Source organism: Emys orbicularis, chromosome 8 (genome assembly GCF_028017835.1).
Source record: "Emys orbicularis isolate rEmyOrb1 chromosome 8, rEmyOrb1.hap1, whole genome shotgun sequence".
In the NCBI taxonomy this organism is placed as follows: Eukaryota; Metazoa; Chordata; order Testudines; family Emydidae; genus Emys; species Emys orbicularis.
The window spans coordinates 29222063-29240675 of record NC_088690.1 but is presented as its reverse complement, the minus strand read 5'-3'; the positions used below and the strand labels follow the sequence as shown (position 1 = coordinate 29240675).

At 40.6% G+C, this 18613-nt stretch overlaps 1 protein-coding gene across 1 annotated transcript in view; it reads right to left on the bottom strand.

Annotated features, from left to right (window-relative positions):
* Nucleotides 1–2505: 2505 nt before the first annotated feature.
* The window catches only part of PRKACB (protein kinase cAMP-activated catalytic subunit beta), a 65264-nt gene continuing 49156 nt past the window's right edge, over nucleotides 2506–18613 (bottom strand). Inside the window, exons 9-10 of the mRNA XM_065410137.1 lie at nucleotides 16585–16749; nucleotides 2506–4572 (exon numbers count right to left, since the gene is read on the bottom strand). Coding sequence (XP_065266209.1) covers nucleotides 4447–4572; nucleotides 16585–16749 — 291 coding nt within the window. The 3' untranslated portion in view covers nucleotides 2506–4446. The remainder of the gene's footprint in view (nucleotides 4573–16584; nucleotides 16750–18613) is intronic.

The following is an 18613-nucleotide window of genomic DNA, read 5'->3' as shown; positions in this document are numbered from 1 at the left end:
GCTGGCCACTAGATTGATGCAGACTCTGGACTGGTAACTATAACATCGATTGGCAGGACTGGGTGCATTGTGTGTGTGTGTGTGTGTGTGTGTGTGTGTGTGTGTGTGTGTGTGTGTGTGTGTGTGACTGAAAAGCATATGCTAATTGCTGTATTCTCAATAAATGCGGCGTGTTCCCTTTTCCCCTATAAAAAGATCTTGTGCTTTTTATATAAGCATAACAAATGTTTAAAACTGAATTGTACGAGCATTGAAATAGATCCATGTTATCATTTGCATGACTTCACAGGAAAGTGTAAGTAGCCACCCGGTCTAGCACCCTTACGCAGAATTTGATTGGAGTGCAGAGTCCTGATGATGCAAGGATGATTGCCCTAAATAGATCTACAAATTTCTTTGAAGCAGACAAGCCCTTCTAGAGTCTGCAGAAACCCGTGTAAATGTTAGCACAGGAGCTCTCAGATTCAACACAGCTTTTTACTCATTCACCCTCAACCTCAAAAAGTGACAGAGAGGAAAGTTATCTTGAGAAACTAGATCACACCTTGACCCAATTGAGCCAGCTGTCCAAGTAAGGGAACTTCCATATTATCCCTGCCAGACCAACTCTAAAGATTCCCACCTGTACGTCCTTTAGCAGTTTCTTATGGAAGGTGGTTTCCCTTAATAAGAGATGAGAAAGGGGAATTCAGTTTGGCAACTGAAAAGCATAGCCTCATTCTATAATCTTTGGAACCTGGCAGTAAAAAGTGACTGTCCCAAGGTTGATGGCAAACAGTCCCTTCCTAAATGGTAAAAAATTATAGGAGTCATTTCCTGATTAGGATGACATCTTCTAATCTGCTGCTTGACAGGCTGTGTTCATTCAACACAATGCAGGAGAAGCATAAGACACGTGATCTAGAAGACTGCAACAAATTTGTCTAAAAAAAGCACAAACAAAAATCTTTAAACTGTAAAACGGTGTTTATACTAGGAAACTAACAAATACAAAACCAAAGTCAATAGGCCTATAGCAGCATAAAATAAGCTTTTTCAAGTTCTGTGACCACAACAATGTGAAAAAAGGAGCCGAGGTGCAGACAGACAGCAGTGCCTTTTAAAACATGAATTGCAGAATACCCTGTGGATAAATGATAGCCAGCTTCCATAACAGTTTTTACTTTTATCAATAGTTTCATGGCTTATAAGGCACACAGTCTGTACAACAAGAATCCACAGAGATTATTTCATAAGAGAATTATTTTAAATTAAAAAGAAGGAATAAACGTGAGATGATAAATATGGAAAATTATTTGCATTTAAATGACCAGCTTGGTCTCTCTCTGTTTTAAAAAATCCAACCTTCATTGTCTTCTGGCAGTGCCTTCAACCAGTACCATCCTCTTCAAAACACCCAACTTTAGTGTGGAATTTAATAGGCCCAACCTGGTATGTTCAGTACATTACTCAGAGTCTTTCCCTGCTATTAGTAAATTCAATTTTAAGAAACCATGTATGTGATGTGGTACAATTAATTAATATACAACATTCTGGTTCAAAAAGAAACAGCACAATATTTCATGCAGTGTTATAGATAATTTGCACTTTTGTATATAAATGTTTACTATATTTCACACTATTGCAGTACATCTAATAATTTGCAAAAAAAAGTAAAATATTTTCAACACTATTTAAAAATAAGGGGTTTAATGCCACTGACAAGAGAATAAAAAAGCAATTTACTTAATGAGATACAATCCTTTAGGTTGGAAATGAAATTGCATATAACTAGAGTACAGTTCAAAATTACCTTATAGTTCAACACTTAACTCTGCAATTGTGTAAAATTAACAAGCCTTTATTTTTAGATATACAATTTTTCATATGGTAAAAAGAGATTTTTGAAATTAAACCCAAGTATTGTGATAGTCTTGTGGTTATATTTTTATGGTTGTGTTTAAAGGAGAGGATTGCATAATATTCACATTGTCAAATGTACTCACTAATGCCATGGAAACTATGCTCCTTCTCTCCCCTCACACCCCCAAATAAAATCTCATTTCCGTACTGATGTTTATTATGCCATGTTGGAAATTTATTTTACTTCCCATAGTTAGCCGCTTGTTGATACAATTCAGAAATAGCATATCATCATGGAATTATTAAGAGGCCGCTTCAATTTACGCCCATCTAGAGTTTAATCTGGATATCAAATAGACATGTTAGAATCAATGCCCTAGATTCCTTTGTTTTACTGTACACCCAGGGTGAATGATCACTGTATTTCACAGAATAGAAAATCTCTGAACCGTATTAGGTTATAAATGACTGAAAATTAAAATAATAAACAATCAAACTGTGATCTCCAGCATTTATTAAAATCTTTTAAAGTTCATAAACGACAACAAAGTTACTGTAGAATTTATCGCATACAGCTAGCATACAACAGCATGTCCTCAGTCTAAATGAAATACAAAAGATTTTAACATTTTTTATACAAAGAGTTTTTCTTTAATTTATTAATGTGATGATATATTTTTATTACATAAAATTTGCTACAGCAAAGTATCTTATACTTTTCTTGTACATATGTAAATATGGGTGGACAAAGGCTGCAATCAGTGTCAACCTCCTAATGACGTTGTGCAAAAATGCTTGACAACCTAAAGACATACAGAATGTTGGATGGTACAGCTCATACTGGTTTGTAAAATGTCTACAAAGGCTTTTCTTAAAGGAGTGTCATACAGATTAAAAGGATGTAATGTCAATGGTTCATCTGCACTGACATTCAAACAAATACAATAGCTATGTATCAATATAGATCAGTTTTAATAAAAACGAGTCATCCTTGTATGCATGTAAATTGATCATAAAATATGAGCCTAGTTTATTTTAAACTGTTTAGATGTGCTGTTTTAAAGACAGGTCACTGAGATATCCAGAATCAAGTGTACAAATAAAAATAGTATGGATAAGTTTAAAAGCAAAAAATAATGTGCTGAGCGACTGCTTATTAATAAACACTGAAATAAATGTGTAAAAGTGCCAAAAGCTAGTACATGGCAGCAGTATCTTAAGTCAGTTGGTGAGAGTATACAAGCCCAAATTCTTACATCTGTGTGATCATACATTCTGTTTCATTGAAAGGAAGTAGGTTAGAAATGAAGACACCACGTAACTAAGAAAACAACTGTGGCGGTTTTTAACTATGTCTCTTTTACACATGAATGAAGCACTGTAATTAAAAATCAAATGATCATAGCAGTTCTCCATCCTCAGTTTACTAATATAGTATACCAGAATAAAAACTTGGCAATAACCTCTTTTATTTTAACAGCTAACAAAACAAAACAACTATATTCAACTAGCAATGCATCCATATTACTTCGGATTTGCTAAACCCACTTGTTTCCTCAAAGCTAATGGCAGAGCACTTTTTGATTTTGTTTTTTAAACCAATGCCTTAAGTTAAAAAAAAGGGTATTACACTAGGAATACTTTAGGAGACACAACATTGACTTTTTTTTTAGTTAGCCATATTCTGTTACAATACTGACCAAAACTTCTTTTAAGAGTTTAGGGTTTATGGTGTTAAAAACCCATTTAATACCTACCGACTGAAATGCTGGTAATTTACTTGGTTAAATATGGTCTGGGACCCGGTGGAACTGTTCCTGCTCAATGAGATTGCGTACTTCCCATGGCACAGTCAGGTTATGGCATATTTACCTACTGCCCAGCTGAGGAATACAAAGGAAGGAGGCAGTGAAGAGAACTGCAGGTATGTAGAAAACCAAGACACGGGGTCTAGCTACTGTCCCCTAATTAAGCTGTCCAATTTATGCTAATTTTGGTCAAGCTCCAAGAAGTAATGTTTTAAAGTTAATTTAGTATAGACTTATGTGGCGATAAATACTACCTTCAAAAATGCTAAAAATGTTGGCTAGATTTAGTCTGAGCTACCAAAAATATATATATATAGAATCAACTGTAGTCTCAGATACAAGACAGACAAGAAGTATTGGCTGGCACAGACTAGAAGCAACACTTATCTTTCACTTCAGTCTAAATCACAGTAGCCGCAACACCTTCCATTTCACTCACATAAATACATTATTCAAAATAAAATGGAGCATTCTTGGGTAAAAAACTACTTCATTTTAAAAGGGGGAACTGAACATTACACAGAATCAAATGAAACGACAGAAACCAAAGATAAGTAGGAAAGTGGTCTAGTATTCTGTGATACAGCAAAACAGTGCTTGCTTAATTGTGCCTAGTTATAAGGGTTGGTGCAAACTGCACACATGGAAGATGGCAATAAAGACCTCAGTCAGCTTTGTGGAATGAAGTAACTAGGTAACTGTTTTGACATATGACTGTCTCAGCTTCACCTCATCAGTTAATAGAGTGCAAAGATCCCAATGTAAGTCCTGATGTCATCTTGTCTTCTTACACATACTAAAAATCAGCAAATTCTTTTGCACATTTCTCTGTTAGAGACACACGAATATCTTCTTCTTCATAGTCATCAAAGTTGCTGGTATCTCCAGGTCCTCTGCACTTTGGTATAAATGGAGCTTCTACCTATATTTGAGAGAAAAAACATGTAAGATGTCAGTTTAAAAGAGCAGACAAGTAAAAATCTACCTTTTAGATTTACTGATATGGTAACAAGCATAAAAAAACCTTGATCCTCCACCAGCACTTTATCACTGGCAAGTGAGAAAGCTTAATCAGAATAACTTTACCCAATATAATCCATTATCACATTTACTTAGGGCTTTCTAAAATGAACATATCAAGAAGCGTCTAGATGTATGCATAGAAATTTAAAAACATCATATCACTTATTGACAGACGTCCAACAAAAATTACTTTCGTCCAGAGAAAGATTACCACCCTTCTCAGCCACCATCTCAGACAAAAGCCTAAGCAAATACAGCTATTTATTATGCTGCACTTGGAAGATCAAAAAACTCAGATTCCAACAGACAACAAGGGAAAATGAATTCCCTGTTGAGAATATTCTGCTTCCTGGAGATGATAAAGGTAGAGATTATGCAGTGAGGGCTGCATGCAAGAGAATCTATCATAATGGTCGAAGAGATGGAAAAAAGGACTCCTGGCTAGCAGCACTACCTAGGAGTCCCGGGACAATTTGGGATCCAAACCTCCCAGATTAAAAAAATCCATCCAAAAGACTGGGCAATATCCAATAACACTGCTCTACAGCCAAAATGCTTCTGAAATAAATGTAGTCAAACTTTACTAATTCTGGGTCACTGAGAACGAAAATGATGCTTAAAATTGTTGATTGGCTTTAGTTTTCAAGATATGCTATTGGGTCAGTATATACGACCCTTGACTTGGGAATGGCGTTGGATAAGTGAGTTATAAAGGGAAGGGATCTCAATTTAAACCAGAAATGACTAAAATACATCTTTGACTGGATCTATGAATAAATCTATGACTGGGTTTGGACAGTACTTGCTTTTTAGGCAAAACAATGAATGATGCAATCTGAAGCTGGTATTGCGTCATACATGATATGAATTGCATCATGTTATTCCTAGAAGTCATGGATGATGCAATCATAACGAAGCTTACATCACTCTGCTGAACAAATTGCCCTATATCAGCTCTAGAAATCATACAGTGTCGTGCTCTCTTATTTGTCAGTGTTTGATTTTGCAAAGGGACACATTTCTGTTTAGCCAAAGTGAGCAGAGATGCCTCGTACTTGTGTGAACAGTGCAGATAACTTCTGCTATGTTTGTGGTGAAGTGACTTTTGCATCACAAAAGCGCAGTATAACCACTATGGTTAAGAAAGCCTATCACCTTTATTTTGGCTGCAAAATTGGAGATCAGGACAAGAGGTGGGCCCCACACACAAGCTGCAACACTTGTGCAACAAATCTTCGCCAGTGGTTGAACGGGAAAAGGAAATCTATGCCTTCTGCAGTGCCAATGATTTGGAGAGAGCCAACAGATCATACCAGCAATTGTTACTTCTGCATGGTGCCTCCAGTTGGGAAAGGTGTGTCAAAGAAGAAAAAATGGACTGTGCATTATCCAACATTCCATCAGCTATACGCCCAGTACCCCACGGAGAAGGACTGCCGGTTCCTGATGCACCAGAATCATTCTCACTTGAGTCAGACGAGGAAGAGGATGAAACTTCTCTGGTCCTGAACCATTAATGTCACAGGACCCACATTTTCTCCCATCCTCCTCCTCTGAACAGGGCCGGCTCCAGGCACCAGCCCACCAAGCATGTGCTTGGGGCGGCGCCTGGAGGGGGGCAGCGCGGCGGGGCGCTCCGGCCCGAGAGCGGGGCCGCGACCGGGCTCGCCGCCCTCCCCCCAGCGCTCCGGCCGGTCGGGGAGAGCGGGGCCCCGGCCGGGCTCGCCGCCCTCCCCCCAGCGCTCCGGCCGGTCGGGGAGAGCGGGGCCCCGGCCGGGCTCGCCGCCCTCCCCCCGGCGCTCCGGCCGGTCGGGGAGAGCGGAGAGCCGCGGCTGGGCTCGCCGCCCTCCCCCCGGCGCTCCGGCCGGTCGGGGAGAGCGGAGAGCCGCGGCCGGGCTCACCGCCCCCCTCCCCGGCGCTCCGGCTGGTCGGGGAGAGCGGAGAGCCGCGGCCGGGCTCGCCGCCCTCCCCCCAGCGCTCCGGCCGGTCGGGGAGAGCGGGGCCCCGGCCGGGCTCGCCGCCCTCCCCCCGGCGCTCCGGCCGGTCGGGGAGAGCGGAGAGCCGCGGCTGGGCTCGCCGCCCTCCCCCCGGCGCTCCGGCCGGTCGGGGAGAGCGGAGAGCCGCGGCCGGGCTCACCGCCCCCCTCCCCGGCGCTCCGGCTGGTCGGGGAGAGCGGAGAGCCGCGGCCGGGCTTGCCGCCCTCCCCCCGGCGCTCCGGCCGGTCGGGGATTGCGGGCCCGCGGTGGGCTCTCCGCCCTCCCCCCGGCGCTCCGGCCGGTCGGGGATTGCGGGCCCGCGGCCGGGCTCGGCGCCCTCCCCTGCCGCGCTGAGGGGGGGGGCGCGCGGGGGTGGCTTTTTTGCCTAGGGCGGCAAAAGAGCCAGAGCCGACCCTGCCTCTGAACCACACCTCATAACACAAGGTGAACTGAATGACCTTGTCAGGGATTTGGAACTACCCAAGAGTAAGGCAGAGCTGTTGGGCTCCAGACTACAGCAGTGGAATCTCCTGGCAGGTGATGTTAGGGTTTCCATGTTCCGTGACCGTCAAAAGGATCTTGTCCCATTCTTCTTCATGGAAGGTGATCTTGTTGCCTGCAACAACATCGATGGTGTGATGGCAGCCCTCAACATCGTTCACGATCCAGATGAGTGGAGACTCTTCATTGATTCATCGAAGACGAGTCTTAAAGCTGTTTTACTGCATAATGGCAATGTTTTGCCATCAATTCCAGTTGGTCATGCAGTCCATATGAAGGAAACCTGTGACAACATGAAACAACTTTTGAGGTGCATAAACTATGACTTACATCAATGGCAGCTTTGTGGCGATTTGAAGGTTGTTGCTCTCTTGCTTGGTCTGCAGACTGGATACACAAAGTACTGCTGTTTTCTCTGCGAATGGGATAGTCGTGCAAGAGATTCCCACTACATCAAGAAAGATTGGCCACTCCGACAGTCATTGGAGCCTGGGAGGAAAAGTGTTCAGCATCCACCACTTGTTGAATCAAGGAAGATTTTGTTACCACCCTTACACATCAAGCTGGGTCTGATGAAGAACTTTGTCAAGGCCATTGACAAAACACAAGCAGCTTTCAAGTACCTCCGTGGAAAATTTCCAAGGTTAAGTGAAGCTAAGATAAAGGAAGGTGTCTTTGTTGGTCCTCAGATTCGTGAACTTCTTCGAGATGATGCATTTGACCATGCACTGCGTGGCAAGGAAAAGACGGCATGGAAAGCCTTCCAGTTAGTGGCAATAAATTTTCTCGGAAACAACAAGGCAGACAACTACAGGTTGTTGGTGGAAAACCTCCTCAAGGCATACAAAGGCCTTGGTTGCAACATGTCACTAAAGATGCAAAAAATGTACTCTCATCTAGATTTTTTTCCACCGAACTGCGGAGCAGTGAGCGACGAGCACGGCGAGCGATTTCACCAGCACATTGCAACAATGGAGAAACGCTATCAGGGCAAATGAAGCCCATCAATGCTTGCAGACTATTGCTGGACAGTGACAAGAGATGCTCCATTTAATGAATACAAGAGACAAGCCAAGAAGCGCCGAGTAGACACTGAATAGGACTAAACTATGTACATAATAGTTTTTTGCCTTTTGTTTCATAATAAATTTTATTTATATAACCCTTTTGCTGATTTTTAAAGGGTTACATAAACAGGACAGGTGAAATATTATCATGTAAAACAACCATAAATACATTAAAAGACCTAGGTTTACAATTTATGATTAAAACTCTACTATCTACACAATATACATAGACATAAAATGTAAAAACTTAAATATCTTAGAAACAGTATTGTGAATCATCAGCATATATACCGGCTCAAAATCCACATCTTTTCACCATCTCCCCCAGCAGCTTCACATACATGTTGCTCAAATATAACTTTCAGGACCCCTCATGACAATTGTTCCACATTATTCAGAGATCTCCCGAAGATGAAAAAAGTCTGTTTAAATGAGAAGCGAGAGCCCATCCATCCAGTCCTAGAATTGGGACATAATCAATGATATGAAGGGGTACTGAAAGATTAAAAAAAATCCAAGGAACTCCTTAGCTGTAGTTATTTTTATGAAGGGGTACTGAAAGATTAAAAAAAATCCAAGGAACTCCTTAGCTGTAGTTATTTTTATGAGGAGAACAATGATGTCATCTCCATGACACACTCACAGCAGTTTAGCTTTAGCATGTCTCAAAAGGCTGACTCCTGTGATTAGATGAAGTACCGTATATACTTGTTCGTAAGCCGAATATTTCTGGTAAAAAAGTAACGCATCAAAGAGCGGGGGTCGGCTTATAAATGGGCCTACACCAAAATTTGATGATTTTAAACTCTATGGAATCATTGAATTGAATATCTAATACATTGTTGTTTGTTTACCTGGAACGTCTGCAGGCATAGAGCCCCTCAGCTCCCAGTGTCTGCAGTTCGCCGTTCCCAGCCAATGGGAGCTGCAGGAAGTGGCACGCCAGTTCCTGCAGCTCCCACTGGCTGGGAACGGCGAACCGCGGACACTGGGAGCTGAGGGGCTCTGTGCTTGTGAATGCTCCAGGTAAACAAAACGTCCAGGTCCCCTAGCGGCTTACCCTAGCAGGCCAGGAGCCAAAGTTTGCCAACCCCTGAAATATAGGGTCGGCTTATGAAAGAGTCATACAGTTTTTGCTATTTTTACCTAACCATCTTGGGCGGTTGGCTTATAAACGAATGGGCTAATGAACGAGTATATACGGTAATTGGTTGGGTTTAACAGTTAGATAGGTCAGACTACACTGTTTAAAAAAAAACAAAAACAAAAAAAACAAGGTTGTTTCTATTCCTTCCAAAGATATTATTCACACTATTCAATATAAATAAGCTCAGAGACTCCGCTGTAATTTTCCCTACAGTTAATTCTAAGAGTAAAATTGAAATGAATGAGCAGATTCACCTCATCTGGGTAAGTTCATTAATCAGCTCCTTTTTGCAGATGCTCCAAAAGACATATTACTGCCTCTTGTGAACGAAGAGCATTAAAGATGGATATTAGAAAGAGGTATATTTGAGGTTAGAAAATATGATTTATGAGGGAAGTTTGAAAGAACTGAGCATGTTTAGTCTAGGGAGGGCATGAGAGAGGGAGGGCATGATAACAGTCTTCAAATAGGTAAAGGTTGTTATAAAGAGGACAGTGATCAAAACCAAACATCTGTTGAAAAAACAACACAGCGGGGCACAGATTATCCAGTAAGTTCTTGGAATGTATTTGAGACAATTTTTTTATGTCAGAAGGTGGAGAAAGCTACTAGGGGAGAGGCTGTTCTAGATTTGAGTTTGACAAATAGGGAGGAACTAGTTGAGAATTTGAAAGTGGAAGGCACTTTGGATCAGTGATCATGAAATGATTGAGTTCATGATTCTAAGGAATGGTAGGAGGGAAAACAGCACAATAAAGATAATGGATTTCAAGAAGGCAGACCTTAGCAAACTCAGGGAGTTGGTAGGTAAGATCCCATGAGAAGCAAGTCTAAGGGGAAAAGCAGTTCAAGAGAGCAGGCAGTTTTTCAAAGAGCCATTATTAAGAGCAAAAGAGCAAACTATCCCACTACATAGGAAAGATAGGAAGCATGGCAAGGCACCATCCTGTCTTAACCAGGAGATCTTCAATGATCTGACACTCAAAAAGAGTTCTACAAAAAGTGGAAACTAGGTCAAATTACAAAGGATGAGTATAAGCAAATAACACAAGGATGTAGGGACAAAATTAGAAAGGCCACGGCACAAAATAAGATTAAATTAGTTAGAGACATAAAAGGTAACAAAAAAACATCCTACAAATACATCAGAAGCCAGAGGAAGACTAAGAACACGGTAGGCCTGGTACTCAATTGGGGGGCGGGGAGGGGAGGGAGGAGGGAATAACATAAAATGTGGAAATGGCAGAAGTGCCAAATGACTTTTTTGTTTCAGTTTTCACCAAAAAATGTAGTAGCAATTGGACATCAAACTTAATGAAAGCCAGTGAAAATGAGAAAGGATCAGAGGCTAAAATAGGAAAGAACAAGTTAAAAATTAGTTAGACAAGTTAGATGTCTTCAGGTTACCAGGGCCTGATGAAATACATCTTAGAATACTCAAGGAGCAGACAGAGGAGATATCTGAGCCATTAGCAACTATCTTTGAAAAGTCATGGAAGACATGAGAGATTCTGAAGGACTGGAAAAGGGCAAATATAATGCCAATCTATAAAAAGGGAAATAAGGACAACCCAGGGAATTACAGACCAGTCAGCTTAACTTCAGTACCCAGAAAGATAAATGGAGCAAATAATTAAGCAATCAGTTTGCAAACACCTAGAAGATAATAAGGTGATAAGTAAGTCAGCATGGATTTATCAAGAACAAACTGTATCAAACCAACCCAAGAGCTTTCTTTGACAGGGTAACAAGCCTTGTGGATGGGGCGGGGCAAGCAGTAGATGTGGTATATCTTGACTTTAGTATGGCTTTTGATACGGTCTCACAAGACCTTCACCTAAACGAACTAGGGAAATACAACCTAGATGGAGCCACTATAAAGCGGGTGCATAACTGGTTGGAAAACTGTTCCCAGAGAGTAGTTATCAGTGGTTCACAGTCAAGATGGAAGGGCATATCGAGTGGGGTCCTGCAGGGATCAGTTCTGGGTCCAGTTCTGTTCAATATTTTCATCAATGATTTAGATAATGGTATAGAGTGTACACTTATAAAGTTTGCGGACAACACCAAGCTGGGAGGAGTTGCAAGTGCTTTCGAGGATAGGATTAAAATTAGTGTCTGGACAACCTGGAGAAATGGTCTGAAGTGAACAGAATGAACTTCAATAAGGATAAATGCAAAGTACTACACTTAGGAAGTTGCACCCATACAAAATTGGAAATGACTGCCTAGGCAGGAGTACTGCAGAAAGGCATCCGGGAGTCACAATGGATCACAAGCTAAATATGAGTCAACAGTGTAACACTGTTGCCAAAATAATAATAATAATAATAATAATAATAAAAAAGCGAACATAATTCCGGGATGTATTAGCAGGAGTGGTGTAAGACAGACATGAGAAGTAATTTTTCCGCTCTACTCTGTGCTGATTGGAGTACTGGGTCGAGTTCTGGGCGCCACACTGCAGGAAAGATGTGGACAAATTGGAGAAAGTCCAGACAAGAGCAACAAAGATTAAAAAAAAAAAAAAAGGGAAAAAAGAAAAAAAAAGACCTATGAGGGAAGATTGAAAACAAATTGTGTTTGTTTAGTCTGGAGAAGATAAGACTGAGAGGGGAACATGATAACACTTTTCAAGTACATAAAAGGCTGTTACAATGAGGAGGTAGAAAAATTGTTCTCTTTAACCTCTGAAGATAGAACAAGAAGCAACGGACTTAAATTGCAGCAGAGATGGTTTAGGTTGGATACTAGGAAAAACTTCCTGTCAGGGTAGGTAAGCACTGGAATAAATTGCTTAGGGGGGGTTGAGGAATCGCCATCATTTTATTTTTTTAAGAACAGGTTAGACAAACAGCTGTCAGGATAGTTTAGGTATACTTAATTCTGCCTCACAGTGAATGCTAGCTGACCTTCTGAGGTCCCTTCCAGCTCAACATTTCTATGATTACAGTGCACCACAGAGGCCTAGCAAAAGCACAACATGCTGCCATGTGGGAATCAAGTAAATCAGTCCTGAACATCAAGGCCTATGTTTGTTCCCTGTGGAGTGGCAAGAGCAGCAGACTTGTATATTATGTGATATCCTCCTATGGCCATGTTAGAAACAAAGTGGACAAGTTCCAAAGGGAGTTGAAACCATCTTCTTTGGCCCAAAGGACTGTCACTGCAATGTGAGGGCTTTCAGAATGGAGGGAAGGTATGCAGGACAAAAATAAATCATGCAGCTTTATACAAAGGGAATATTGCATAGGTGACCACTATGGTGGATTCTTTGTTGACATCAAGGGATTCTGATATCTCACAACCACCAAGAAAGTAAAGCTGCAGTGGTTTGTGAGATCACACAACTCAAAAGATACCTATACAGTTTTGGTATCAATGTTTTCCTATAGTGAAATCCTTATATTTAATGGAGAAGAGTAACATTTTTGTAAATTTTTATACTGTTTTTTTATGATTTTGTATGGTGATGTTTCCTCCGAACATTTTATGTCAGAGCCAGAATGTGCCTGTGCAACATACTGGTAGCCAAATAGTGTTTTTGCCATTTTTTGTTGCTTTAAACCTTGCAATGGTTAATCTTATTTTAGACCCCAAATCATAGGGGTCTCTGAGGATCACAACAAATCTGCCTGCTGGAATTTGTGTCAGTGAATCTGACAGACTGCCAAATATTTAAAGAGATTGCGAGCTGAAAACATCAGCTATTATTATTTAGTGTTAGATCATGACATTATGATCTGCATAGTGCAAGGGGTGGCATGTTACTGCACTGACTTGGAACATCCTGGGAGGGAGACAGTGACTCCCTGCTATGCTGGGGAGGGAGGAAACTATCTAGTGTTTATACCCAGTGCAGCATAGGAAGGCTCTAACTTCCTGCCCCACAGCTGCACTGGGATGGAGGGAAGTAGCAGCTCTGCAGAACCTGCTTCCTTTCCTGTACTGCCACCTTTGATGTAAACATATGCATGTCTGGACCACAGTCATACTCACTACGATTTGTGAAGCTAGAAACCACAAATAGGAACAGGGCCGCATTGCACATGGCTTTATACAAACATACATCCCTGCCCTCAAGGCAGGAAGGAAAAAGTGGGTGCTCAACAGCCTGAATATATACCTAACCTATGTAACCATATGTTCCTATTGCCATTACCCTCATTCTCCTTCCAGTTGTTCCCAAATTATTCCCTAATAAAAAAACCAAACAGACTAAAATTGGGATTTTAAGCAGCGTTTATCAAAACCAGGGGCTTTTCTGCAGCCACAGCCCCTTGGGCTCTGTTTGTGTGTGGGGAGTAACAGCCCCTCCCTCTCCCTGTTGCTCTTGGATGCACCACCTTGGTGTTGGTTGTGGGGCTGCCAGCAGGGGTTGGGCCCTGCCCCCCTATGGAGACACCTGGGGCACAATGCTGGAGGAGCAGGCAGCCAGTGAGTTCCCCACCTTCCCAAGGGCGGTGGGGCTCAGGCTTTTGGCTCCAGTCCCAGGCTCCAGCTGCACAGTGGCAGGCCCTAGGCTCCGGCAGCGGGGCTTCAGGCTCTAGCCCCCCCCCACTTCCCCTAGCCCCTCATCCAGGGCTTAATTTGTCCCCAGGCTTGGCAGGGCTGAGTAAGTCTGCTGTGAAAAGTGATATTTGTATGTTAATATCACTTTTCTACAACGGACTTACTAGCTAGCAATAAATTACAATGATTTGGATGTGTATGTGTGCATATTTAATTGTTTTTCTTAAAGCTAATTAAGTATTTTAGGAAAAAGTGTGAGAGTGGCCACCAGCAAGAGTTGGTGGCCGCACTCTGATTGCCCCCAAAAAATTTGTCCTGGGAACCCCTGTTAGCTCAAATGAAAAGCCTGAGATGTTTACTTGCCCTTGCAATACAGGGTTATTTTTCACAATATTATTCTCAGATCCCTACCAGAGGAAATCTCTGAAGGTGAGCTCACAAGAGAACAGGGATATGCAATGGAAATACTGCTCAGCCTTAATTAAAGCCGTATTACCAGGCACTGTTTTAATAAATACCTATGCATGCATAACAAGAACAAGAGGCTCTGATCTTATCTGAAATATTAAATAACTGACTGTATTATGCACAAGTGTAACACAACAGTACTATTCATACCATTTTAGTTGCTAAGGAACTATCTTTTCATTATGCAGAGTAGGTCCAGTTTAGGCAAGTGACTTTACTATAAGAAAGCACTGGTGAAAACAAGTGACTGTGAAAAGATGGCGTCAAACATAATAGTTGATCTCTAGATTTCAATACACCCTGAAATATTAATATTGTACTCTACTATTATTGTTTTAGCCTTCTAATAATATTTATTTCCCATAATAATTAATTGCAAAACCATTCTTCATTAGTATTCCAAATCCTTTACAAATGGTAATATAAAGTAGTGATATTTCTTGCTTCTGATAAAAAAAGTTTTCGACAACAATAGGATAGTGAGGTTAAGCATAGGTAACAAAATATTAAAATATTTAATTTATTATTATAGGAAAAAATCACAGAGGAATCCCCACTGCATATAAATTGTGTTCTAAATGGGCATTTAAAAACACAGAGAAGAGAGAATTACAATTTTGTAATGTTAAATCTTTTCTTAAAATGTCTCCATTTAACACAAAGAATGCAAGATGTGTTAATAGTACCCTGTCTTATAGTAATTAATACATTAGTGATTACAACAACTACTGTTCTGTCAATTTGTGCAACCAAACAACCAGTTTCTTTTTATAAACTATTTTTAGATTTTAGGTTTGGCCTTTAAAAGAATTTTTAAAATTATTATTATAGCAGCACTTTCACACCTCTGTTAGCATTTGAATAAGACACTAATATTCACTGAAGTATGTCACTTGACTGTAAAAACTCATTTATGACAAATGTCTCAAAATAAATTATTTCTGCTCTCAAAATTTTCAGAACAAAACCAATGAGATTTTAAAATTTTACTACTTCCTATTTAAAAGACAGAAAAATACTGGTTTAACCTAAGAAACTGTTCATTTCCTACGTGTATGTCATCTGGGAACTGGCTAATTTCCAGGTGCTTAGTGATGCTACAAAAGTAGCACTATGCCAGAGGGGAGCAGACTCTGGGAGCTGCTGGGAGGCAGGGCCTGCAGTAAGTCCCACCCTACTTCACTCACACTCTGTCAGGAACCAAATCTTCCCCTTCCACCAGCCTTCTCAGCAGTTGTATCGGTGATGAGAATTTTCTTAAGGTCTCATTCTGGTACAACTCCAACACTGGGAGCAATAGTGGGAGCCCTAGCATAGGCTTGCTGCCAGCATTTTCTGACCCGCTCAGAAACTGAGCTGGTCTAGAAAACACTATGGTAAAAATGCTGACCTCCAACCAGGGCCAGATTTCCAATTAGGCACAGTAGGCACGTGCCTAGGGGCATCAGGGTTCTAGGGGCACCTAAAAGTGAGAAGTGGGTTAAAAGTTTCATTTTTTAAAGAAAACATGCTGTGGGCAGGGGGAGAGACGGGACAGGGGACGGGGACGCTGAACATGCTGTGCCTAGGGGCGTGTAAAGTGTAAATCCGGCCCTGCATCCAACCACTAGAAGGGCTCCCAACATTGCTACCACTGATGGAACTGCACTAGTGCTAGAAAAACAATTGGAGAATTTATAAGAAATCTTCTATGTATTCAAGATTAACGAGATCCTCTTCTGCCTCAGAAGAAGACAGCAGAGGAAAGGTGTGTGACAGCAGAGGCTGGGTGCGTAATAGCAGAGGCTGGAGACAAATCCCTCGATTAAGACCAGAGCATCTCCATGCTGAAGAACAGGCTGGTTTCTGAGAAGAAGTAGGCAAAGAACATAAAGGTTTCTTAGTGGGAGGGACAATTTCAGTAGCCATTATATGTTAAGGATTAAGTAGAAGTTAGAGGTGCAAGAAATAGCTCATTTTGAAGATGGGCAAGAAAGAAATTAGAGTAGAGTGTGAACCATGCATTAGGGGAGCAGGGAAGTGCATGAGGTGCCCAGGATAAGTATACTGGTCCTTTGTAATTTAATGCATTCCTCAGGATTCTAAGGAATATCATGCTTTTCTCAGAACATCTGAATTTGCTGGGTCAAATTTGCTAACTTTTCCATTCATAATACAATTTACAATACCCAACTTTGACTTTACTTAATGAAATCAGAAATACATATAACTTTAATTATTTAGATGAGAAAGTGCCTTACCTTTCTCTGATAAATGGCAATCCAATCTGTTGTAGCAAACCACTTGTGGTTCTTTATGTCATTTACACCATTCTTTAGATTTCCATATCGTTTGGTCAAGTCTACCTGGAGTAAATTTCTTAGTAGGTCCTTCAGGTCTGAACTAAAGTGTGATGGGAACCGTACCTAAAAAACACACCCATAAATTAACACCACAATATAGATTACATTTGTTTTTTCTCCCCCTTTGTGAAGTAAAGAGAACAATGCTCATGTAAATTAAAACTGTGGAGTCATTCTACACTTCTAATTATACATATCAGTTGGAGCACTTAGAGACAGATGGAGTTAAGGTTGCTTATGCATTTTGATTTCAAAGGGCCTTTTCCAATGGCATATAACTTTGTCAAATTTTCACTTCTTGGGCTGAAATTTTCTAGGTCTTGTCTGTCTCTGGATTATTTATTTCTTTATTTTGAATTTTTAGCATACAGTAGTGGTTTTGTAAGAACTAAGAAGCTAATTTAGTTTTTACTAACTGATGTCTCTCCAACACTCCTGGGTCCCCTTTCATCAAATAATTTTTAAAACCAAATTTTAAGCTAGCATCAGATTTTGCCTCCCCATTTTTGAGAATATAACTGATTTTTCCAGTAGAGAGGGGATACTAGCCTGACTTATTCACACAAATGGTGGTTTGTATGTACCCACTTACGCTGGTGAAATCAAATAAATCTTTTTGAAGAATGAGGACAGCAATTTTAATTCTGATTTGGAAAATCATAATTATAGAAAAGAAGACTGAATATATAAGATCTGTGAAAACTGACAGGGAAATATAAATACTTATTAAAAATTCCTACCAAAAAAAATAAATACACGAGATGATGAAACTACTAAAACTCACACTGCCACGGTTGGAGCTATAACTCCTTAGTACAATAAAAGGCTTATCTTTAACTGGTTTAAATCTTACAGGATTTATTTTTCCTTACAGAACTGAGAAAGGGTAAGCTGAATGCATATGATAGTTTGTAGCTGAGGCCTGGACTGACAAGAGTAATCAACACCTGAAGGGAGGGCTCATTTCTTGGTGGATAGAATTAGGGAGGTAAACAGATAATTATGCTGAAAACAGAACATTTGTGCTAAATAAGGTAAGTAAATAGGACAGTAGGCTTAAAAGATAGAATGTCTGAGCCAGCTAAGATAAGAGAGAGAATACCCTGGGAACCATTTACTATGAACAAGGTAACAATGGACAAAATAAGTTAGGAATGTAGAGATGAGGTAAAGAGTAGGTTGAGTGTGGACAATGCATGGACAGAGCATGCTTCACAGGGATTGGTTCTTGCAAAGTAACCAATCCAATAACGTGTGATGCAATGTATAGCAAATGCAGTATAATGTATAAAGGAAGATGTTTTTTGTGTAACTCTGGATGTGTGGTACACCCTATAACTTGAGTAGGATCAACTCAGCATAGCTTTGCTGAATGCCAAATAAAGATTCCCGAGTGATGAAATCTGGAGTTGAACTGAGTTTTTTAGATTCCATGAAGTGTTCTCTGAGAACTGGACAAGGTGCTCTGGATAAGCTGAGTGGAAAAAGTCTCAGAGGGAATCCCAACACTGTTTGACCCTGGTGTTTTGTCTTTAGTAAATTACCATTATAAGGGCATCCCATAGCCACTGAACTCATGTATTGGATTAGGAGGATTAGGATTTCTAATTAGTTGCTAATTGCACACTCAGCAGTCATATGTGAGAATTCAATCTAGAAATGTATTTATACTATAATCTCTCTATAGATACCCATACACTGCCAATCAAGCTCTTAGCTGAACAATTCTGAGCATTGTTCAAACACATGAAAGTTTGTTTGCCTTGTCAAAGTAAATTTGTGACTATTTAACAGACTATCTCAAACACAAAATAGTCATATCCACTCTGCACTGGCAAGGTAAACCAGGTTAGCATGAACTGTGCTTCAATAGTGTTTAAAAAAGATCCAGTTGATATAGGTTTCATTGCATAGTTTAACAGGGCCT